The sequence below is a fragment of the Oncorhynchus mykiss genome, chromosome 1, assembly GCF_013265735.2.
Source record: "Oncorhynchus mykiss isolate Arlee chromosome 1, USDA_OmykA_1.1, whole genome shotgun sequence".
Taxonomy (NCBI): domain Eukaryota; kingdom Metazoa; phylum Chordata; class Actinopteri; order Salmoniformes; family Salmonidae; genus Oncorhynchus; species Oncorhynchus mykiss.
In genome coordinates this window covers 90,115,985-90,142,325 of record NC_048565.1, presented here as the reverse complement: position 1 = coordinate 90,142,325, position 26,341 = coordinate 90,115,985, and the positions used below count along the sequence as shown (strand labels likewise).

The 26,341-nt window shown below is 36.3% G+C and overlaps 1 protein-coding gene across 3 annotated transcripts; it reads left to right on the top strand.

Annotated features, from left to right (window-relative positions):
- The first annotated feature begins 495 nt into the window (after nt 1-495).
- On the top strand, nt 496-25,825 carry LOC110515022 (inorganic pyrophosphatase). 3 transcript variants are annotated; one of them, XM_036988488.1, is made up of 12 exons: nt 496-637; nt 2,431-2,559; nt 3,228-3,292; nt 3,425-3,478; nt 3,727-3,846; nt 21,633-21,719; nt 22,594-22,720; nt 23,046-23,173; nt 23,936-24,021; nt 25,062-25,131; nt 25,236-25,275; nt 25,459-25,825. In XM_036988488.1, exons 1-12 carry the CDS (start codon nt 613-615, stop codon nt 25,479-25,481), a joined length of 954 nt encoding a protein of 317 aa, XP_036844383.1. In that variant the 5' UTR covers nt 496-612; the 3' UTR covers nt 25,482-25,825. The 3 variants fall into 3 exon arrangements, with proteins under 3 accessions (XP_036844383.1, XP_036844385.1, XP_036844379.1); XM_036988490.1 differs by lacking the exon at nt 2,431-2,559 and having other exon boundaries at nt 505-637; XM_036988484.1 differs by lacking the exon at nt 496-637 and having other exon boundaries at nt 2,265-2,559.
- Nucleotides 25,826-26,341: the final 516 nt, after the last annotated feature.

Below are 26,341 nucleotides of genomic sequence, written 5' to 3'. Positions count from 1 at the left end.
GTTCAGAGATGACTAGATGTTGCTGTTTACACTTTTGCGGTAGCCTTTCCAGAGTGCACTAAGAGCTACACCTAGTACATAGTCCTAATTAACAATGGGCCTCAGTGTTTTTATCATCAAAGGAATGGCAATTAAGTGCTACGTCTTTTTTTTTAAATGTATCTTCAACCTATCATCCTAATTGGAGAGATGCTGTCCCTCCTTGTGTAGAGGACAACTAAATCAATCCTAATTGGAGAGATGCTGTCCCTCCTTGTGTAGAGGACAAATAAATCAATCCTAATTGGAGAGATGCTGTCCCTCCTTGTGTAGAGGACAAATAAATCAATCCTAATTGGAGTGATGCTGTCCCTCCTTGTGTAGAGGACAACTAAATCAATCAGACTGAGTTCACTGGCGTCACCCACTTTGTAGCTTCACATGCGAATGGACTGACTTTACTCATTTAGAAAACAAAGAATAAATATTTTTATTCCAAATTTGTATTTGATCAGCTCCTTGGATTAATTTGCTTGCTAAATGTAGTCTATATAGTTTGGTTGATTGTTACACGACCCGTTGTGTGGAAATGTAGATTGATTTATTTTTAAGTTGGAGACATTCATAAGAGGGATGATGAACCAAGGCCAAATTCAAGGTAAGGAGTTGAGACCAGATAGGTAGATAACTTAGTCTTCATGCACATAATTTGTTATGCAGTTATCTGTTTTCAGAGCATGAATACCAGGTTATTATCTGTTTTCAGAGCATGAATACCAGGTTCTGTTTTCAGAGCATGAAGACCAGGTTATCTGTTTTCAGAGCATGAAGACCAGGTTGTTATCTGTTTTCAGAGCATGAAGACCAGGTTGTTATCTGTTTTCAGAGCATGAAGACTAGGTTATTATCTGTTTTCAGAGCATGAATACCAGGTTGTCTGTTTTCAGAGCATGAATACCAGGTTATCTGTTTTCAGAGCATGAATACCAGGTTATCTGTTTTCAGAGCATGAAGACCAGGTTATTATCTGTTTTCAGAGCATGAAGACCAGGTTATTATCTGTTTTCAGAGCATGAAGACCAGGTTATTATCTGTTTTCAGAGCATGAAGACCAGGTTATCTGTTTTCAGAGCATGAATACCAGGTTATTATCTGTTTTCAGAGCATGAATACCAGGTTATTATCTGTTTTCAGAGCATGAATACCAGGTTCTGTTTTCAGAGCATGAATACCAGGTTCTGTTTTCAGAGCATGAATACCAGGTTCTGTTTTCAGAGCATGAATACCAGGTTCTGTTTTCAGAGCATGAAGACCAGGTTATTATTTATTTACCAGATTTATATTTATTTTATTTGCATTTGCAGTCTGTAAGATTGCCCTCAAGCACCATGGGTCTCTGGTCAAAAGTGCACTATTTAGGGAATAGGGTGCCATTTGGGACCTAATCAGGTGGTGAAAGGTCATGCCATGGACATAAGACTTAAGCATGGTCTTAATTGGTCGAACTCTAACCACCAGTCAGCTCCATCTCTTTCAGTTGGAATGATGAGGGACTCAAAAAGCCCAGACGTTTAGGCCAGCGGACGCTGTTATATTGTATATCTGCTACATTATGGAGGGAACTGGTGTCACGTTCTGGCCTTAGTTCTTTTGTTATGTCTTTGTTTTATGTTGTCTATGTTCCTTTTTCTATGTTTTGGGATTTCTGTGTTTGGCCTGGTATGGTTCTCAATCAGAGGCAGCTGTCAGTCGTTGTCCCTGATTGAGAACCATATTTAGGTAGCCTGTTTTCACTTTTGAGTTGTGGGTGATTGTTTTCTGTTTTGAGTCTACACCAGACAGGACTGTTTCGTTTCGTTCATTCTCCGTTGTTATTTTGTTTAGTGTTCTTATGATAATAAATTATCAATATGGACACTTACCACGCGCATTTTGGTCCTCCTCTCCTTCCACCAACAACGGCCGTTACAACTGGGCATCAAAACACATACCAACCAAGGACAGTAATGTGTTGTATTTAGACTAGCCTCTGATCTAGTTGTCTTATACAGCAGTAGGGATCAGGGACTTACAAGGAAGTGGTAGGACTATACAGCAAAGAGATTAGGTTAGGCTACCAAGGACCAATTATAGCTTTCTCAAAGTCTAAATTCACCCGGGTACTGTGCTATATTTAACTGTGCAGTTATTGTAACATTGAAGGTAGTTCCTTGTTCACCGACTAACACAGAGACTTATAGACTTGCCCCCCCCCCCCCCCTTCTGTTGACACACACACACACACACAGATACACAGATCAAGCCTGACGTCACCAACCCCTGCGTTGCCATGGCCTTAAGAGGAGCACATGCCTCCTGCTCACACTCTCCTTCACACTCCAACCTACGGTCTTAACCTACTAGTTAACCTGCATGACGAGGAGATGGGCTTCCCATTGTCTACTCCTACAGGCAGTACAGGAAGTACGCCCACTAGCAGCAGTACCAAGAAGCAGACTGAACAAAATAAGGCAGTAGACATGAGCTTCACCATCGAGGAGAGGGGCAAGCCCAACACACTGGATTACAGGGTGTTCTTCAGTGAGTGACCAGCTCTCTCAATACATCACTGTATAGTTTGGTATATATATACTGTATTTATGGAGCTAAAGAAATTAGACTGTCTGCGTCTAGCTCGGTACGTAATGAACTAGCTTAGTGGTGGTCGCTATACTGCTTGACATGTACACACTACAGTATGGCTCTCATGCTACAGTATAGGGATCTACAGTATGGCTCTCATGCTACAGTATAGGGATCTACAGTATGTCTCTCATGCTACAGTATAGGGATCTACAGTATGTCTCTCATGCTACAGTATAGGCATCTACAGTATGTCTCTCATACTACAGTATAGGCATCTACAGTATGGCTCTCATGCTACAGTATAGGCATCTACAGTATGTCTCTCATGCTACAGTATGTCTCTCATGCTACAGTATAGGCATCTACAGTATGTCTCTCATGCTACAGTATAGAGATCTACAGTATGTCTCTCATGCTACAGTATAGAATATGAATGATAAAATAAAGATGCAAAATAGGCATCTACAGTATGTCTGTATGTGAGTTGATGAGTTCCATGTTGGCGTCAGTCCCCCACGTTACTGTTCATTATTAATAATCAGGTCGTTTGAAGTTACTGCAATGTATTAGTACAGTATAATGTTTCTGATATACTGTCCATTCATCACTGTCTCTCTACACAGGAAATACTGAGGGAAAACACGTCTCTCCATTCCATGACATACCAATTTATGCAGATGAAGCTCAGGTGTGTGTGTGTGTGTGTGTGTGCGTGTGTGTGTGTGTGATTAATCAACAATCATTATGTAATTGTGTTTTTCAACATAAATGTGGTGATATCTGAAACATTGGTGTTAACCTTGGTTATTTCCTCCAACAGAACATCTTCCATGCTGTTGTTGAGGTACCCAGATGGACCAACGCAAAGATGGAGGTTTGTTTCACTACTTGTCTTGTAGTCGTATGATCCTTTGTTTGCCTCAATGTACGGCACCTTGAAAGAAGCTCTGCTGAGACAGAGGTGAAGTTCTCGCTCCACTCCAATTAGAATGAGCAGTATGGTTTTATGCTTATTGTTTATTCAGTATTCTACTGCAAACGCATAGTAAACAGGTACAGAGTCATCCGTCACTTAATATCTCCGTTCGTTGTTTCACGTGAATGTTGTATTGTTTTCCTCAGATTGCCACCAAAGACCCTCTAAATCCATTGAAGCAAGACATCAAGAAGGGGACCCTTCGTTATGTGGCCAACGTGTTTCCACACAAAGGATACATCTGGAACTATGGAGCCATCCCTCAGGCAAGTTAACCAGGGGTGGACCATCTCTCCCTAGAATAGAAACATTTCGGTTAAATGTATTGAAAGTTTATAAAAGTACAGTTTAAAAGAAAACACAAATTTTTCCCTTCCTTATCAGTAGTTTTCTAGCATGAGATTTACCTATGAATGATTTCTGAAGCATCTATAGGGGTTATGAATGATTTATGAAGCATCTATAGGGGGTTATGAATGATTTATGAAGCATCTATAGGGGTTATGAATGATTTCTGAAGCATCTATAGGGGTTATGAATGATTTCTGAATCATCTATAGGGGTTATGAATGATTTCTGAAGCATCTATAGGGGTTATGAATGATTTCTGAAGCATCTATAGGGGTTATGAATGATTTCTGAAGCATCTATAGGGGTTATGAATGATTTCTGAATCATCTATAGGGGTTATGAATGATTTCTGAAGCATCTATAGGGGTTATGAATGATTTCTGAAGCATCTATAGGGGTTTATGAATGATTTCTGAATCATCTATAGGGGGTTATGAATGATTTCTGAATCATCTATAGGGGGTTATTAATGATTTCTGAAGCATCTATAGGGGTTATGAATGATTTCTGAATCATCTATAGGGGTTATGAATGATTTCTGAAGCATCTATAGGGGTTATGAATGATTTCTGAATCATCTATAGGGGTTATGAATGATTTCTGAAGCATCTATAGGGGTTATGAATGATTTCTGAAGCATCTATAGGGGTTATGAATGATTTCTGAATCATCTATAGGGGTTATGAATGATTTCTGAAGCATCTATAGGGGTTATGAATGATTTCTGAAGCATCTATAGGGGTTTATAAATGATTTCGGAAGCATCTATAGGGGTTTATAAATGATTTCTGAATCATCTATAGGGGTTATGAATGATTTATGAAGCATCTATAGGGGTTTATAAATGATTTCTGAATCATCTATAGGGGTTATGAATGATTTCTGAATCATCTATATGGGTTATGAATGATTTCTGAAGCATCTATAGGGGTTTATAAATGATTTCTGAATCATCTATAGGGGTTATGAATGATTTATGAAGCATCTATAGGGGTTTATGAATGATTTCTGAATCATCTATAGGGGTTATGAATGATTTCTGAAGCTTCTATAGAGGTTATGAATGATTTCTGAATCATCTATAGGGGTTATGAATGATTTCTGAATCATCTATAGGGGTTATGAATGATTTCTGAAGCATCTATAGGGGTTTATGAATGATTTATGAATCATCTATAGGGGTTATGAATGAATTCTGAATCATCTATAGGGGTTTATGAATGATTTCTGAATGATTTCTGAAGCATCTATAGGGGGTTATGAATGATTTATGAAGCATCTGTAGGGGTTATGAATGATTTCTGAATCATCTATAGGGGTTATGAATGATTTCTGAATCATCTATAGGGGTTATGAATGATTTCTGAATCATCTATAGGGGGTTATGAATGATTTATGAAGCATCTATAGGGGTTATGAATGATTTCTGAATCATCTATAGGGGTTATGAATGATTTCTGAATCATCTATAGGGGTTAATGAATGATTTCTGAAGCATCTATAGGGGTTTATGAATGATTTCTGAATGATTTCTGAAGCATCTATAGGGGTTATGAATGATTTCTGAATGATTTATGAAGCATCTATAGGGGTTATGAATGATTTCTGAATCATCTATAGGGGTTTATGAATGATTTCTGAATGATTTCTGAAGCATCTATAGGGGGTTATGAATGATTTATGAAGCATCTATAGGGGTTATGAATGATTTCTGAATCATCTATAGGGGTTTATGAATGATTTCTGAATCATCTATAGGGGTTATGAATGATTTCTGAATCATCTATAGGGGTTTATGAATGATTTCTGAATGATTTCTGAAGCATCTATAGGGGGTTATGAATGATTTATGAAGCATCTATAGGGGTTATGAATGATTTCTGAATCATCTATAGGGGTTATGAATGATTTCTGAATCATCTATAGGGGGTTATGAATGATTTATGAAGCATCTATAGGGGTTATGAATGATTTCTGAATCATCTATAGGGGTTATGAATGATTTCTGAATCATCTATAGGGGTTTATGAATGATTTCTGAATGATTTCTGAAGCATCTATAGGGGTTATGAATGATTTCTGAATCATCTATAGGGGTTTATAAAAGATTTCTGAATGATTTCTGAATCATCTATAGGGGTTTATGAATGATTTATGAATGATTTTTGAAGCATCTATAGGGGTTATGAATGATTTCTGAATCATCTATAGGGGTTATGAATGATTTCTGAATCATCTATAGGGATTTATGAATGATTTCTGAATGATTTCTGAAGCATCTATAGGGGTTATGAATGATTTCTGAATCATCTATAGGGGTTATGAATGATTTCTGAATCATCTATAGGGGTTATGAATGATTTCTGAATCATCTATAGGGGTTATGAATGATTTCTGAATCATCTATAGGGGTTTATGAATGATTTCTGAATGATTTCTGAAGCATCTATAGGGGTTATGAATGATTTCTGAATCATCTATAGGGGTTATGAATTATTTCTGAATCATCTATAGGGGTTATGAATGATTTCTGAATCATCTATAGGGGTTATGAATGATTTCTGAATTTTTATTTTTATTTTTTTTATTTCACCTTTATTTAACCAGGTAGGCTAGTTGAGAACAAGTTCTCATTTACAACTGCGACCTGGCCAAGATAAGGCATAGCAGTGTGAACAGACAACACAGAGTTACACATGGAGTAAACAATTAACAAGTCAATAACACAGTAGAAAAAAGGGGAGTCTATATATACATTGTGTGCAAAAGGCATGAGAAGGTAGGCAAATAATTACAATTATGCAGATTAACACTGGAGTGATAAATGATCAGATGGTTATGTACAGGTAGAGATATTGGTGTGCAAAAGAGCAGAAAAATAAATAAATAAAAACAGTATGGGGATGAGGTAGGTGAAAATGGGTGGGCTATTTACCAATAGACTATGTACAGCTGCAGCGATCGGTTAGCTGCTCAGATAGCAGATGTTTGAAGTTGGTGAGGGAGATAAAAGTCTCCAACTTCAGCGATTTTTGCAATTCGTTCCAGTCACAGGCAGCAGAGAACTGGAACGAAAGGCGGCCAAATGAGGTGTTGGCTTTAGGGATGATCAGTGAGATACACCTGCTGGAGCGCGTGCTACGGATGGGTGTTGCCATCGTAACCAGTGAACTGAGATAAGGCGGAGCTTTACCTAGCATGGACTTGTAGATGACCTGGAGCCAGTGGGTCTGGCGACGAATATGTAGCGAGGGCCAGCCGACTAGAGCATACAAGTCGCAGTGGTGGGTGGTATAAGGTGCTTTAGTGACAAAACGGATGGCACTGTGATAAACTGCATCCAGTTTGCTGAGTAGAGTGTTGGAAGCAATTTTGTAGATGACATCGCCGAAGTCGAGGATCGGTAGGATAGTCAGTTTTACTAGGGTAAGTTTGGCGGCGTGAGTGAAGGAGGCTTTGTTGCGGAATAGAAAGCCGACTCTTGATTTGATTTTCGATTGGAGATGTTTGATATGGGTCTGGAAGGAGAGTTTAGAGTCTAGCCAGACACCTAGGTACTTATAGATGTCCACATATTCAAGGTCGGAACCATCCAGGGTGGTGATGCTGGTCAGGCGTGCGGGTGCAGGCAGCGAACGGTTGAACAGCATGCATTTGGTTTTACTAGCGTTTAAGAGCAGTTGGAGGCCACGGAAGGAGTGCTGTATGGCATTGAAGCTCGTTTGGAGGTTAGATAGCACAGTGTCCAAGGACGGGCCGGAAGTATATAGAATGGTGTCGTCTGCGTAGAGGTGGATCAGGGAATCGCCCGCAGCATGAGAAACATCATTGATATATACAGAGAAAAGAGTCGGCCCGAGAATTGAACCCTGTGGCACCCCCATAGAGACTGCCAGAGGACCGGACAGCATGCCCTCCGATTTGACACACTGAACTCTGTCTGCAAAGTAATTGGTGAACCAGGCAAGGCAGTCATCCGAAAAACCGAGGCTACTGAGTCTGCCGATAAGAATACGGTGATTGACAGAGTCGAAAGCCTTGGCAAGGTCTATGAAGACGGCTGCACAGTACTGTCTTTTATCGATGGCGGTTATGATATCGTTTAGTACCTTGAGCGTGGCTGAGGTACACCCGTGACCGGCTCGGAAACCAGATTGCACAGCGGAGAAGGTACGGTGGGATTCAAGATGGTCAGTGACCTGTTTGTTGACTTGGCTTTCGAAGACCTTAGATAGGCAGGGCAGGATGGATATAGGTCTGTAACAGTTTGGGTCCAGGGTGTCGCCCCCCTTGAAGAGGGGGATGACTGCGGCAGCTTTCCAATCCTTGGGGATCTCAGACGATATGAAAGAGAGGTTGAACAGGCTGGTAATAGGGGTTGCGACAATGGCGGCGGATAGTTTCAGGAATAGAGGGTCCAGATTGTCAAGCCCAGCTGATTTGTACGGGTCCAGGTTTTGCAGCTCTTCAGAACATCTGCTATCTGGATTTGGGTAAAGGAGAACCTGGAGAGGCTTGGGCGAGTAGCTGCGGGGGGGGGGGAGCTGTTGGCCGAGGTTGGAGTAGCCAGGCGGAAGGCATGGCCAGCCGTTGAGAAATGCTTGTTGAAGTTTTCGATAATCATGGATTTATCGGTGGTGACCGTGTTACCTAGCCTCAGTGCAGTGGGCAGCTGGGAGGAGGTGCTCTTGTTCTCCATGGACTTCACAGTGTCCCAGAACTTTTTGGAGTTGGAGCTACAGGATGCAAACTTCTGCCTGAAGAAGTTGGCTTTAGCTTTCCTGACTGACTGTGTGTATTGGTTCCTGACTTCCCTGAACAGTTGCATATCGCGGGGACTATTCGATGTTAGTGCAGTCCGCCAGAGGATGTTTTTGTGCTGGTCGAGGGCAGTCAGGTCTGGAGTGAACCAGGGGCTATATCTGTTCTTAGTTCTGCGTTTTTTGAACGGAGCATGCTTATCTAAAATGGTGAGGAAGTTACTTTTAAAGAAAGACCAGGCATCCTCAACTGACGGGATGAGGTCAATGTCCTTCCAGGATACCCGGGCCAGGTCGATTAGAAAGGCCTGCTCACAGAAGTGTTTTAGGGAGCGTTTGACAGTGATGAGGGGTGGTCGTTTGACTGCGGCTCCGTAGCGGATACAGGCAATGAGGCAGTGATCGCTGAGATCCTGGTTGAAGACAGCGGAGGTGTATTTGGAGGGCCAGTTGGTCAGGATGACGTCAATGAGGGTGCCCTTGTTTACAGAGTTAGGGTTGTACCTGGTGGGTTCCTTGATGATTTGAGTGAGATTGAGGGCATCTAGCTTAGATTGTAGGACTGCCGGGGTGTTAAGCATATCCCAGTTTAGGTCACCTAACAGAACAAACTCTGAAGCTAGGTGGGGGGCGATCAATTCACAAATGGTGTCCAGGGCACAGCTGGGAGCTGAGGGGGGTCGGTAGCAGGCGGCAACAGTGAGAGACTTATTTCTGGAGAGAGTAATTTTCAAAATTAGTAGTTCGAACTGTTTGGGTATGGACCTGGAAAGTATGACATTACTTTGCAGGCTATCTCTGCAGTAGACTGCAACTCCTCCCCCTTTGGCAGTTCTATCTTGACGGAAGATGTTATAGTTGGGTATGGAAATCTCAGAATTTTTGGTGGCCTTCCTGAGCCAGGATTCAGACACGGCAAGGACATCAGGGTTAGCAGAGTGTGCTAGAGCAGTGAGTAAGACAAACTTAGGGAGGAGGCTTCTGATGTTGACATGCATGAAACCAAGGCTTTTTCGATCACAGAAGTCAACAAATGAGGGTGCCTGGGGACATGCAGGGCCTGGGTTTATCATCTATAGGGGTTTATGAATGATTTCTGAAGCATCTATAGGGGTTATGAATGATTTCTGAATCATCTATAGGGGTTTATGAATGATTTCTGAATGATTTCTGAAGCATCTATAGGGGGTTATGAATGATTTATGAAGCATCTATAGGGGTTATGAATGATTTCTGAAGCATCTATAGGGGTTTATGAATGATTTCTGAATCATCTATAGGGGTTTATGAATGATTTCTGAAGCATCTATAGGGGTTATGAATGATTTCTGAATCATCTATAGGGGTTTATGAATGATTTCTGAATCATCTATAGGGGTTTATGAATGATTTCTGAATCATCTATAGGGGTTTATAAATGATTTATGAATGATTTCTGAATCATCTATAGGGGTTTATAAATGATTTCTGAATCATCTATAGGGGTTTATGAATGATTTCTGAATCATCTATAGGGGTTTATGAATGATTTATGAATGATTTCTGAATCATCTATAGGGGTTTATGAATGATTTCTGAATCATCTATAGGGGTTTATGAATGATTTATGAAGCATCTATAGGGGTTTATGAATGATTTCTGAATCATCTATAGGGGTTTATGAATGATTTCTGAAGCATCTATAGGGGTTATGAATGATTTCTGAATCATCTATAGGGGTTTATGAATGATTTCTGAATCATCTATAGGGGTTTATGAATGATTTCTGAATCATCTATAGGGGTTTATAAATGATTTATGAATGATTTCTGAATCATCTATAGGGGTTTATAAATGATTTATGAATGATTTCTGAAGCATCTATAGGGGTTATGAATGATTTCTGAATCATCTATAGGGGTTTATAAATGATTTATGAATGATTTCTGAAGCATCTATAGGGGTTTATGAATGATTTATGAATGATTTATGAAGCATCTATAGGGGTTATGAATGATTTCTGAATCATCTATAGGGGTTATGAATGATTTATGAATGATTTCTGAAGCATCTATAGGGGTTTATGAATGATTTATGAAGCATCTATAGGGGTTATGAATGATTTATGAATGATTTCTGAAGCATCTATAGGGGTTTATGAATGATTTCTGAAGCATCTATAGGGGTTATGAATGATTTATGAATGATTTCTGAAGCATCTATAGGGGGTTATGAATGATTTCTGAAGCATCTATAGGGGTTATGAATGATTTCTGAATGATTTCTGAAGCATCTATAGGGGTTTATGAATGATTTCTGAATGATTTCTGAAGCATCTATAGGGGTTATGAATGATTTCTGAATCATCTATAGGGGTTTATGAATGATTTATGAATGATTTATGAAGCATCTATAGGGGTTATGAATGATTTCTGAATCATCTATAGGGGTTTATGAATGATTTCTGAATGATTTCTGAAGCATCTATAGAGGTTATGAATGATTTCTGAAGCATCTATAGGGGTTTATGAATGATTTCTGAATGATTTCTGAAGCATCTATAGGGGGTTATGAATGGTTTCTGAATGATTTCTGAAGCATCTATAGGGGTTATGTATGATTTCTGAATCATCTATAGGGGTTTATAAATGATTTATGGATGATTTATGAAGCATCTATAGGGGTTTATGAATGATTTCTGAATCATCTATAGGGGTTTATGAATGATTTCTGAAGCATCTATAGGGGTTATGAATGATTTCTGAATCATCTATAGGGGTTTATGAATGATTTCTGAATCATCTATAGGGGTTTATGAATGATTTCTGAATCATCTATAGGGGTTTATAAATGATTTATGAATGATTTCTGAATCATCTATAGGGGTTTATAAATGATTTATGAATGATTTCTGAAGCATCTATAGGGGTTATGAATGATTTCTGAATCATCTATAGGGGTTTATAAATGATTTATGAATGATTTATGAAGCATCTATAGGGGTTATGAATGATTTCTGAATCATCTATAGGGGTTATGAATGATTTATGAATGATTTCTGAAGCATCTATAGGGGTTTATGAATGATTTATGAAGCATCTATAGGGGTTATGAATGATTTATGAATGATTTCTGAAGCATCTATAGGGGTTTATGAATGATTTCTGAAGCATCTATAGGGGTTATGAATGATTTATGAATGATTTCTGAAGCATCTATAGGGGGTTATGAATGATTTCTGAAGCATCTATAGGGGTTTATGAATGATTTATGAAGCATCTATAGGGGTTATGAATGGTTTCTGAATGATTTCTGAAGCATCTATAGGGGTTATGTATGATTTCTGAATCATCTATAGGGGTTTATAAATGATTTATGGATGATTTATGAAGCATCTATAGGGGTTTATGAATGATTTCTGAATCATCTATAGGGGTTTATGAATGATTTCTGAAGCATCTATAGGGGTTATGAATGATTTCTGAATCATCTATAGGGGTTTATGAATGATTTCTGAATCATCTATAGGGGTTTATGAATGATTTCTGAATCATCTATAGGGGTTTATAAATGATTTATGAATGATTTCTGAATCATCTATAGGGGTTTATAAATGATTTATGAATGATTTCTGAAGCATCTATAGGGGTTATGAATGATTTCTGAATCATCTATAGGGGTTTATAAATGATTTATGAATGATTTATGAAGCATCTATAGGGGTTATGAATGATTTCTGAATCATCTATAGGGGTTATGAATGATTTATGAATGATTTCTGAAGCATCTATAGGGGTTTATGAATGATTTATGAAGCATCTATAGGGGTTATGAATGATTTATGAATGATTTCTGAAGCATCTATAGGGGTTTATGAATGATTTCTGAAGCATCTATAGGGGTTATGAATGATTTATGAATGATTTCTGAAGCATCTATAGGGGTTATGAATGATTTATGAATGATTTCTGAAGCATCTATAGGGGTTTATGAATGATTTCTGAAGCATCTATAGGGGTTATGAATGATTTATGAATGATTTCTGAAGCATCTATAGGGGTTTATGAATGATTTCTGAATGATTTCTGAAGCATCTATAGGGGTTATGAATGATTTATGAATGATTTCTGAAGCATCTATAGGGGTTATGAATGATTTCTGAATCATCTATAGGGGTTTATAAATGATTTATGAATGATTTATGAAGCATCTATAGGGGTTATGAATGATTTCTGAATCATCTATAGGGGTTATGAATGATTTATGAATGATTTCTGAAGCATCTATAGGGGTTTATGAATGATTTATGAAGCATCTATAGGGGTTATGAATGATTTATGAATGATTTCTGAAGCATCTATAGGGGTTTATGAATGATTTCTGAAGCATCTATAGGGGTTATGAATGATTTATGAATGATTTCTGAAGCATCTATAGGGGGTTATGAATGATTTCTGAAGCATCTATAGGGGTTTATGAATGATTTATGAAGCATCTATAGGGGTTATGAATGGTTTCTGAATGATTTCTGAAGCATCTATAGGGGTTATGTATGATTTCTGAATCATCTATAGGGGTTTATAAATGATTTATGGATGATTTATGAAGCATCTATAGGGGTTTATGAATGATTTCTGAATCATCTATAGGGGTTTATGAATGATTTCTGAAGCATCTATAGGGGTTATGAATGATTTCTGAATCATCTATAGGGGTTTATGAATGATTTCTGAATCATCTATAGGGGTTTATGAATGATTTCTGAATCATCTATAGGGGTTTATAAATGATTTATGAATGATTTCTGAATCATCTATAGGGGTTTATAAATGATTTATGAATGATTTCTGAAGCATCTATAGGGGTTATGAATGATTTCTGAATCATCTATAGGGGTTTATAAATGATTTATGAATGATTTATGAAGCATCTATAGGGGTTATGAATGATTTCTGAATCATCTATAGGGGTTATGAATGATTTATGAATGATTTCTGAAGCATCTATAGGGGTTTATGAATGATTTATGAAGCATCTATAGGGGTTATGAATGATTTATGAATGATTTCTGAAGCATCTATAGGGGTTTATGAATGATTTCTGAAGCATCTATAGGGGTTATGAATGATTTATGAATGATTTCTGAAGCATCTATAGGGGTTATGAATGATTTATGAATGATTTCTGAAGCATCTATAGGGGTTTATGAATGATTTCTGAAGCATCTATAGGGGTTATGAATGATTTATGAATGATTTCTGAAGCATCTATAGGGGTTTATGAATGATTTCTGAATGATTTCTGAAGCATCTATAGGGGTTATGAATGATTTCTGAATCATCTATAGGGGTTTATGAATGATTTATGAATGATTTATGAAGCATCTATAGGGGTTATGAATGATTTCTGAATCATCTATAGGGGTTTATGAATGATTTCTGAATGATTTCTGAAGCATCTATAGAGGTTATGAATGATTTCTGAAGCATCTATAGGGGTTTATGAATGATTTCTGAATGATTTCTGAAGCATCTATAGGGGTTATGAATGATTTCTGAAGCATCTATAGGGGGTTATGAATGGTTTCTGAATGATTTCTGAAGCATCTATAGGGGTTATGTATGATTTCTGAATCATCTATAGGGGTTTATAAATGATTTATGAATGATTTATGAAGCATCTATAGGGGTTTATGAATGATTTCTGAATCATCTATAGGGGTTTATGAATGATTTCTGAAGCATCTATAGGGGTTATGAATGATTTCTGAATCATCTATAGGGGTTTATGAATGATTTCTGAATCATCTATAGGGGTTTATTAATGATTTCTGAATCATCTATAGGGGTTTATAAATGATTTATGAATGATTTCTGAATCATCTATAGGGGTTTATAAATGATTTATGAATGATTTCTGAAGCATCTATAGGGGTTATGAATGATTTCTGAATCATCTATAGGGGTTTATAAATGATTTATGAATGATTTCTGAAGCATCTATAGGGGTTTATGAATGATTTATGAATGATTTCTGAAGCATCTATAGGGGTTATGAATGATTTCTGAATCATCTATAGGGGTTATGAATGATTTCTGAATGATTTCTGAAGCATCTATAGGGGTTTATGAATGATTTATGAAGCATCTATAGGGGTTATGAATGATTTATGAATGATTTCTGAAGCATCTATAGGGGTTTATGAATGATTTCTGAAGCATCTATAGGGGTTATGAATGATTTATGAATGATTTCTGAAGCATCTATAGGGGGTTATGAATGATTTCTGAAGCATCTATAGGGGTTTATGAATGGTTTATGAAGCATCTATAGGGGTTATGAATGATTTCTGAATGATTTCTGAAGCATCTATAGGGGTTTATGAATGATTTCTGAATGATTTCTGAAGCATCTATAGGGGTTATGAATGATTTCTGAATCATCTATAGGAGTTTATGAATGATTTATGAATGATTTATGAAGCATCTATAGGGGTTTATGAATGATTTCTGAATCATCTATAGGGGTTTATGAATGATTTCTGAATGATTTCTGAAGCATCTATAGAGGTTATGAATGATTTCTGAAGCATCTATAGGGGTTTATGAATGATTTCTGAATGATTTCTGAAGCATCTATAGGGGTTATGAATGATTTCTGAAGCATCTATAGGGGGTTATGAATGGTTTCTGAATGATTTCTGAAGCATCTATAGGGGTTATGTATGATTTCTGAATCATCTATAGGGGTTTATAAATGATTTATGAATGATTTATGAAGCATCTATAGGGGTTTATGAATGATTTCTGAATCATCTATAGGGGTTTATGAATGATTTCTGAAGCATCTATAGGGGTTATGAATGATTTCTGAATCATCTATAGGGGTTTATGAATGATTTCTGAATCATCTATAGGGGTTTATGAATGATTTCTGAATCATCTATAGGGGTTTATAAATGATTTATGAATGATTTCTGAATCATCTATAGGGGTTTATAAATGATTTATGAATGATTTCTGAAGCATCTATAGGGGTTATGAATGATTTCTGAATCATCTATAGGGTTTATAAATGATTTATGAATGATTTCTGAAGCATCTATAGGGGTTTATGAATGATTTATGAATGATTTCTGAAGCATCTATAGGGGTTATGAATGATTTCTGAATCATCTATAGGGGTTATGAATGATTTCTGAATGATTTCTGAAGCATCTATAGGGGTTTATGAATGATTTATGAAGCATCTATAGGGGTTATGAATGATTTATGAATGATTTCTGAAGCATCTATAGGGGTTTATGAATGATTTCTGAAGCATCTATAGGGGTTATGAATGATTTATGAATGATTTCTGAAGCATCTATAGGGGGTTATGAATGATTTCTGAAGCATCTATAGGGGTTTATGAATGGTTTATGAAGCATCTATAGGGGTTATGAATGATTTCTGAATGATTTCTGAAGCATCTATAGGGGTTTATGAATGATTTCTGAATGATTTCTGAAGCATCTATAGGGGTTATGAATGATTTCTGAATCATCTATAGGGGTTTATGAATGATTTAAGAATGATTTATGAAGCATCTATAGGGGTTTATGAATGATTTATGAAGCATCTATAGGGGTTATGAATGATTTCTGAATGATTTCTGAAGAATCTATAGGGGTTTATGAATGATTTCTGAATGATTTATGAAGCATCTATAGGGGTTTATGAATGATTTCTGAATCATCTATAGGGGTTTATGAATGATTTCTGAAGCATCTATAGGGGTTATGAATGATTTCTGAATCATCTATAGGGGTTTATGAATGATTTCTGAATCATCTATAGGGGTTTATGAATGATTTCTGAATCATCTATAGGGGTTTATAAATGATTTATGAATGATTTCTGAATCATCTATAGGGGTTTATAAATGATTTATGAATGATTTCTGAAGCATCTATAGGGGTTATGAATGATTTATGAATCATCTATAGGGGTTTATAAATGATTTATGAATGATTTCTGAAGCATCTATAGGGGTTTATGAATGATTTATGAAGCATCTATAGGGGTTATGAATGATTTATGAATGATTTCTGAAGCATCTATAGGGGTTTATGAATGATTTCTGAAACATCTATAGGGGTTATGAATGATTTATGAATGATTTCTGAAGCATCTATAGGGGGTTATGAATGATTTCTGAAGCATCTATAGGGGTTTATGAATGATTTATGAAGCATCTATAGGGGTTATGAATGATTTCTGAATGATTTCTGAAGCATCTATAGGGGTTTATGAATGATTTCTGAATGATTTCTGAAGCATCTATAGGGGTTATGAATGATTTCTGAATCATCTATAGGAGTTTATGAATGATTTATGAATGATTTATGAAGCATCTATAGGGGTTATGAATGATTTCTGAAGCATCTATAGGGGTTTATGAATGATTTCTGAATGATTTCTGAAGCATCTATAGGGGTTATGAATGATTTCTGAAGCATCTATAGGGGGTTATGAATGGTTTCTGAATGATTTCTGAAGCATCTATAGGGGTTATGTATGATTTCTGAATCATCTATAGGGGTTTATAAATGATTTATGAATGATTTATGAAGCATCTATAGGGGTTTATGAATGATTTCTGAATCATCTATAGGGGTTTATGAATGATTTCTGAAGCATCTATAGGGGTTATGAATGATTTCTGAATCATCTATAGGGGTTTATGAATGATTTCTGAATCATCTATAGGGGTTTATGAATGATTTCTGAATCATCTATAGGGGTTTATAAATGATTTATGAATGATTTCTGAATCATCTATAGGGGTTTATAAATGATTTATGAATGATTTCTGAAGCATCTATAGGGGTTATGAATGATTTCTGAATCATCTATAGGGGTTTATAAATGATTTATGAATGATTTCTGAAGCATCTATAGGGGTTTATGAATGATTTATGAATGATTTCTGAAGCATCTATAGGGGTTATGAATGATTTCTGAATCATCTATAGGGGTTATGAATGATTTCTGAATGATTTCTGAAGCATCTATAGGGGTTTATGAATGATTTATGAAGCATCTATAGGGGTTATGAATGATTTATGAATGATTTCTGAAGCATCTATAGGGGTTTATGAATGATTTCTGAAGCATCTATAGGGGTTATGAATGATTTATGAATGATTTCTGAAGCATCTATAGGGGGTTATGAATGATTTCTGAAGCATCTATAGGGGTTTATGAATGGTTTATGAAGCATCTATAGGGGTTATGAATGATTTCTGAATGATTTCTGAAGCATCTATAGGGGTTTATGAATGATTTCTGAATGATTTCTGAAGCATCTATAGGGGTTATGAATGATTTCTGAATCATCTATAGGGGTTTATGAATGATTTATGAATGATTTATGAAGCATCTATAGGGGTTTATGAATGATTTATGAAGCATCTATAGGGGTTATGAATGATTTCTGAATGATTTCTGAAGAATCTATAGGGGTTTATGAATGATTTCTGAATGATTTATGAAGCATCTATAGGGGTTTATGAATGATTTCTGAATCATCTATAGGGGTTTATGAATGATTTCTGAAGCATCTATAGGGGTTATGAATGATTTCTGAATCATCTATAGGGGTTTATGAATGATTTCTGAATCATCTATAGGGGTTTATGAATGATTTCTGAATCATCTATAGGGGTTTATAAATGATTTATGAATGATTTCTGAATCATCTATAGGGGTTTATAAATGATTTATGAATGATTTCTGAAGCATCTATAGGGGTTATGAATGATTTCTGAATCATCTATAGGGGTTTATAAATGATTTATGAATGATTTCTGAAGCATCTATAGGGGTTTATGAATGATTTATGAAGCATCTATAGGGGTTATGAATGATTTATGAATGATTTCTGAAGCATCTATAGGGGTTTATGAATGATTTCTGAAACATCTATAGGGGTTATGAATGATTTATGAATGATTTCTGAAGCATCTATAGGGGGTTATGAATGATTTCTGAAGCATCTATAGGGGTTTATGAATGATTTATGAAGCGTCTATAGGGGTTATGAATGATTTCTGAATGATTTCTGAAGCATCTATAGGGGTTTATGAATGATTTCTGAATGATTTCTGAAGCATCTATAGGGGTTATGAATGATTTCTGAATCATCTATAGGAGTTTATGAATGATTTATGAATGATTTATGAAGCATCTATAGGGGTTATGAATGATTTCTGAATCATCTATAGGGGTTTATGAATGATTTCTGAATGATTTCTGAAGCATCTATAGAGGTTATGAATGATTTCTGAAGCATCTATAGGGGTTTATGAATGATTTCTGAATGATTTCTGAAGCATCTATAGGGGTTATGAATGATTTCTGAAGCATCTATAGGGGGTTATGAATGGTTTCTGAATGATTTCTGAAGCATCTATAGGGGTTATGTATGATTTCTGAATCATCTATAGGGGTTTATAAATGATTTATGAATGATTTATGAAGCATCTATAGGGGTTATGAATGATTTCTGAATCATCTATAGGGGTTTATAAATGATTTATGAATGATTTATGAAGCATCTATAGGGGTTATGAATGATTTCTGAATCATCTATAGGGGTTTATAAATGATTTCTGAATGATTTCTGAATCATCTATAGGGGTTTATGAATGATTTCTGAATGATTTATGAAGCATCTATAGGGGTTATGAATGATTTCTGAATCATCTATAGGGGTTTATAAATGATTTATGAATGATTTATGAAGCATCTATAGGGGTTTATGAATGATTTCTGAAGCATCTATAGGGGTTATGAATGATTTCTGAAGCATCTATAGGGGTTATGAATGATTTCTGAAGCATCTATAGGGGTTATGAATGATTTCTGAAGCATCTATAGGGGTTATGAATGATTTCTGAAGCATCTATAGGGGTTATGAATGATTTCTGAAGCATCTATAGGGGTTATGAATGATTTCTGAAGCATCTATAGGGGTTTATGAATGATTTCTGAAGCATCTATAGGGGGTTATGAATGATTTCTGAAGCATCTATAGGGGTTTATGAATGATTTATGAATCATCTATAGGGGTTTATGAATGATTTCTGAAGCATCTATAGGGGTTTATGAATGATTTCTGAAGCATCTATAGGGGTTATGAATGATTTCTGAAGCATCTATAGGGGTTATGAATGATTTCTGAAGCATCTATAGGGGTTATGAATGATTTATGAAGCATCTATAGGGGTTATGAATGATTTCTGAATCATCTATAGGGGTTTATAAATGATTTCTGAATGATTTCTGAATCATCTATAGGGGTTTATGAATGATTTCTGAATGATTTATGAAGCATCTATAGGGGTTATGAATGATTTCTGAATCATCTATAGGGGTTTATAAATGATTTATGAATGATTTATGAAGCATCTATAGGGGTTTATGAATGATTTCTGAAGCATCTATAGGGGTTATGAATGATTTCTGAAGCATCTATAGGGGTTATGAATGATTTCTGAAGCATCTATAGGGGTTATGAATGATTTCTGAAGCATCTATAGGGGTTATGAATGATTTCTGAAGCATCTATAGGGGTTATGAATGATTTCTGAAGCATCTATAGGGGTTATGAATGATTTCTGAAGCATCTATAGGGGTTTATGAATGATTTCTGAAGCATCTATAGGGGGTTATGAATGATTTCTGAAGCATCTATAGGGGTTTATGAATGATTTATGAATCATCTATAGGGGTTTATGAATGATTTCTGAAGCATCTATAGGGGTTTATGAATGATTTCTGAAGCATCTATAGGGGTTATGAATGATTTCTGAAGCATCTATAGGGGTTATGAATGATTTCTGAAGCATCTATAGGGGTTATGAATGATTTCTGAAGCATCTATAGGGGTTATGAATGATTTATGAAGCATCTATAGGGGTTATGAATGATTTCTGAATCATCTATAGGGGTTTATAAATGATTTCTGAATGATTTCTGAGTCATCTATAGGGGTTTATGAATGATTTCTGAATGATTTATGAAGCATCTATAGGGGTTTATGAATGATTTCTGAAGCATCTATAGGGGTTATGAATGATTTCTGAAGCATCTATAGGGGTTATGAATGATTTCTGAAGCATCTATAGGGGTTATGAATGATTTCTGAAGCATCTATAGGGGTTATGAATGATTTCTGAAGCATCTATAGGGGTTATGAATGATTTCTGAAGCATCTATAGGGGTTATGAATGATTTCTGAAGCATCTATAGGGGTTTATGAATGATTTCTGAAGCATCTATAGGGGGTTATGAATGATTTCTGAAGCATCTATAGGGGTTTATGAATGATTTATGAATCATCTATAGGGGTTTATGAATGATTTCTGAAGCATCTATAGGGGTTTATGAATGATTTCTGAAGCATCTATAGGGGTTATGAATGATTTCTGAAGCATCTATAGGGGTTATGAATGATTTCTGAAGCATCTATAGGGGTTATGAATGATTTCTGAAGCATCTATAGGGGTTATGAATGATTTCTGAAGCATCTATAGGGGTTATGAATGATTTCTGAAGCATCTATAGGGGTTATGAATGATTTATGAATGATTTCTGAAGCATCTATAGGGGGTTATAAATGATTTATGAATGATTTCTGAAGCATCTATAGGGGTTATGAATGATTTATGAATGATTTATGAAGCATCTATAGGGGTTATGAATGATTTATGAAGAATCTATAGGGTTTATGAATGATTTATGAAGCATCTATAGGGGGTTATGAATGATTTATGAAGAATCTATAGGGGTTTTAAATGATTTCTGAAGCATCTGTAGGATTTATGAATGTTCTATAATGCCTTTTATAAGTTGTGGCTTATTTCAAATAGAACCAGGTTATCAATCACTGTTCTCTCGTCTTTATTTATTTCTCAGACATGGGAGGACCCGGGCCATAAAGACGCAGATACAGGATGCTGTGGTGACAATGACCCTATTGACATCTGTGACATAGGATACAAGGTACTGCACTACAACTTTATTGAATGGAGGAAACGTTCTGTTGTTACTCAATGTGTGTTTTTTCTGCTTGTCAAAGGAACGTGGTTGTGTGAATGTACTGTCTTAATTCATAGTCTTCTAATTTAAATGTTGTCAATCTCATTCTTTCTCTCTTTTTGTCTCTCTCTCTTTCTCTCTCGCTCTCTCTTTCTCTCTCTCTTTCTCGCTCTCTTTCTCCCTCCCCACTCTCTCTTTCTTTCTGTCTCTCTCTTTCTCTCTCTCTCTTTTTCTCTCTCTCTTTCTCTCTCTCTCTCTCTTTCTTTTTCTCTCTTTGTTCTTTCTTTCTCTTTCTTTCTTTCTTTCTTTCTTTCTTTCTTTCTTTCTTTCTTTCTTTCTTTCTTTCTCTCTCTCTCTTTCTCTCTCTCTTTCTCTCTCTCTCCTTCCCTCTCTCTCTCTTTCTCTCTCTCCTCTCTCTCTCCTTCTCTCTCTCTCTTTCTCTCTCTCTTTCTCGCTCTCTTTCTCCCTCCCCCCTCTCTCTTTCTCTCGCTCTCTTTCTCCCTCTCTCTTTCTTTCTGTCTCTCTTTCTCTCTCTCTCTTTCTCTCTCTCCCTTTTTCTCTCTCTTTCTCTCTCTCTCTCTCTCACTCTTTCTTTCTTTCTCTCTTTCTCTCTCTCTCTTTGTTTATTTCTCTCTCTTTCTTTCTTTCTTTCTTTCTTTCTTTCTTTCTTTCTTTCTTTCTCTCTCTCTCTCTCTCCTCTCTTTCTCTTTATCTCTCTCTCTTTCTCTCCTTCTTCTACTTCTTCTTCTTCTAATTCTTCTTCTTCTAATTCTTCTTCTTTGTCTTCTTCTTCTACTTCTTCTTCTTCTCTTCATCTCCCTCTCGTTGTGATTTTGAGGTGTGCTCTCGTGGAGAGGTGATTAAAGTCAAGGTGTTGGGCACTCTGGCTCTGATCGACGAAGGAGAAACAGACTGGAAAGTCATTGTCATCAACATGGAGGATCCAGAGGCCAACAACTTTAACAGTATGAGGACATCTAATACATATTCAGAATGTATTGGGATTTATATATCGCTTTTTAGAGGCCCTTTAATAGACTAGCATCCTGTCCAGAATGATGTACTTATACGTCAAGCTGCCTCACGCTACAGAAACAGGAGCAGGTGTCAGTATGTAGTGAGTTGATGGGCCATTCTGACTTGGACAAGGTTACTTACTTTCTTTCAGAGACCTTTTAAGACCCTGAATGTCTGTCTGATATCTGATCAACAGTTACACAGTAGTGGGTGTTTTAAAATGTGTTTGTGGCTAACCATGGAATACACATCTTCTTCTTGTGATCAATGCAGATATTGATGACGTAAGAAGACTCAAGCCTGGGTATCTGGAAGCTACATTTGAGTGGTTCAAAAAATATAAAGTTCCCGATGGAAAACCTGAGAACCAGTTTGCATTTAACGGAGAGTTCAAGGACAGGGTAAAAATACAGTTTTCACCTGTTTGTTCTGCACCGAAGGCCAACAAGAGCAAAGCCCAATAGCAAGACATTGATATTGATGTCAGTTACTATTGGATTCTTCCTCTAAATCAGGGATGTCAAACCTATGGCCCGCAGGCCGAAGGGGGTCCAATCCAGCTCGCGAGGGGGTCCAATCCAGCCCACGGCTGGTATGAGTAAAATAAACGTGTAGGAAAACTAACTCAATATACTTTAAAATGACTCAAACCAAATATAAACTGTGTAGCAGTGATAATAATCACCCAAATGAAAACTAGACAGTCAGGAAGCATGGAAAATTCCTCACACTGTGGTTAGAGGAACATTTTTGGCTAATTTTGACGGCGTGGAAATACAACCGATTTTCAGTGCGGCCCTCCGGACGAAAAACAATGCCTTGACATCCCTGCTCTAAATCACTCATAGGACAGGCTATTTATACACTCAATCACACACAATTCAATAAAACAATAACATAAAAGTGTATTACAGTGTAAGTACACATTGTTACTCTTTTTTTTATATTGAAATATGGAACATATCAAGGGTGGAACTCGATTCCCATAGTGCACTACTTTTTATGGGCCCTGGTCAAAAGAAGTGCACTATAAAGGGACTAAGGTGCCATTTGGGACACAACGTACTTTCTGCTCAGTACAGAGAGTAGTATAGTGGAGGTGTATGCAGGGTTTTATTTTCTGAAGCATGCAGGGAATCATTTGACATGCTTCCCCCCTCCAGGACTTTGCTCTTAAGACAGTCAAGGAAACTCACGAGTTTTGGAAGTCGCTGATCTCCAAAAAGACCAACGCTGGAGAACTGAACTGGTGAGACTGAGATATAGATTTACAATCTCTGTGTAATATGGCCGTCTGTTCAATAGGCTGTCAGTGATGCGGATGCATTCCTACGAAGACGAGTAAAAACAAACAACGATAAAACAATATAAGACGGTTTAGTTCAGTCAATGGCTTGTTTTTACTAAAACAGTTCTATTTGTGTTTTTACAGAGTCTTCTCAACTAAAACAGTTCTATTTGTGTTTTTACAGAGTCTTCTCAACTAAAACGGTTCTATTTGTGTTTTTACAGAGTCTTCTCAACTAAAACAGTTCTATTTGTGTTTTTACAGAGTCTTCTCAACTAAAACAGTTCAATTTGTGTTTTTACAGAGTCTTCTCAACTAAAACAGTTCTATTTGTGTTTTTACAGAGTCTTCTCAACTAAAACAGTTCTATTTGTGTTTGTACAGAGTCTTCTCAACTAAAAAAGTTATATTTGTGTTTTTACAGAGTCTTCTCAACTAAAACAGTTATATTTGTGTTTTTACAGTCTTCTCAACTAAAACAGTTCTATTTGTGTTTTTACAGAGTCTTCTCAACTAAAACAGTTCAATTTGTGTTTTTACAGAGTCTTCTCAACTAAAACAGTTCTATTTGTGTTTTTACAGAGTCTTCTCAACTAAAACAGTTCTATTTGTGTTTGTACAGAGTCTTCTCAACTAAAAAAGTTCTATTTGTGTTTTTACAGAGTCTTCTCAACTAAAACAGTTATATTTGTGTTTTTACAGAGTCTTCTCAACTAAAACAGTTCTATTTGTGTTTGTACAGAGTCTTCTCAACTAAAACAGTTCTATTTGTGTTTTTACAGAGTCTTCTCAACTAAAACAGTTCTATGTGTGTTTTTACAGAGTCTTCTCAACTAAAACAGTTATATTTGTGTTTTTACAGAGTCTTCTCAACTAAAACAGTTCTATTTGTGTTTTTACAGAGTCTTCTCAACTAAAACAGTTATATTTTTTATTTTACAGAGGCATCCCTTTCTTCTCAAATTAAACAGTTCTATTTGTGTTTTTCTCTTCTGATCCAGTACCAACACCTGTGTCACAGACAGTCCATTCTGCTGTTCCACTACTGATGCTAAGGCTGTTGTTGATGCCGTGAGTTCCTTTCACTTATTTGGCTTATCCTACTAAAACAGCTTAGCTGTAATATTAATGTGTGCTTGATAAGTAATATTGATAATAATGATATTGTCTTGTAGGCATGTGTTTTTGGCCCTGAAGACCCTATTCCAAGTGCAGGTGTGTATTTATTTTGTTAGTTAATTCCATTGGTATGTGCTTTGACGTGAAATTAATCTTATTTAAATTCAATACACCTGTGATTTATTTACTAAATATCTCTATACGTTATCTATATGTCTATATATTCAACTTTGTTGGATTTCACACTTACAATGGAACATTTTCTACTTCTTTTCTCAGTTGACAAATGGTTCTATGTCTAAGTGAACTGACCCAGAAAGAAGAGCCTTCAGATTGGACCAAAATGTTTTCTCACCTGAACGGAAGACTATACTTGAAAATGACAGAAAACACGTGTAGTATAATTACAGTTTCCCATTTTTAGTATGAATTGTGATTGATGCTTGTCCTCTTAGCATGACAAGTACTCAACCAAGTAAGCCAGTTCTTTATGTTTATTATATTTCTCAAATGTGTAACAATATGACCTTTATAGTCCTTTATAAACCTCTGCAGTTTGCCGTGTCTTGCATCATGTTGTTTGATACTGAAATCGGAAAATTGTCATAAATCTTCAAATAAATACCATCAGCACATCCCCCTCCTCCGGTTCTGAACACGGTCTTTACTCGTATCTAGTGGTCCTGCATCACAACACAAGCCCTTATAGCAGACAGAAGAAAAGCTGTTTGAACCGGTGTGTTGAATAAAATCGGTTTCCTTGAAGTTGGCTCTTACCCGGAAATCACACCGTGAAAAGAACTGCTGAAGAATCACTCCATCCAACACTCCTCCACTGCCAAGAGGAAACGATGGGAGCACTAGATGCAATGTCTAAATATAATGCCTATGATATAATGCAGAGGATGTGAGGTATTTCATGGGAAAGGTAGGTGAAAGGTGAACGCCATAAACCCTATTTATTTGCACCCCATTATTTCTATCTCTACTTTGCACATTATTCCACTGCAAATCTACCATTTCAGTGTTTTACTTGCTATATTGTATTTACTTCACCACCATGGCCTTTTCTTGTTTGCCTCTACCTCACCTCATTTGCTCACATTGTATATAGACTTATTTTTCTACTGTATGTTTGTTTTACTCCATGTGTAACTCTGTG

What these genes read in the sequence shown, in the direction of transcription:
- LOC110515022 (XM_036988484.1), top strand. Translation starts at nt 2,328, where the DNA reads ATGCCTCCTGCTCACACTCTCCTTCACACTCCAACCTACGGTCTTAAC. An exon ending in GGACCAACGCAAAGATGGAG is followed by an intron (nt 3,479 to 3,726) that starts GTTTGTTTCACT and finishes TGTTTTCCTCAG; the next exon opens with ATTGCCACCAAAGACCCTCT. An exon ending in TCTGTGACATAGGATACAAG is followed by an intron (nt 21,720 to 22,593) that starts GTACTGCACTAC and finishes TGTGATTTTGAG; the next exon opens with GTGTGCTCTCGTGGAGAGGT.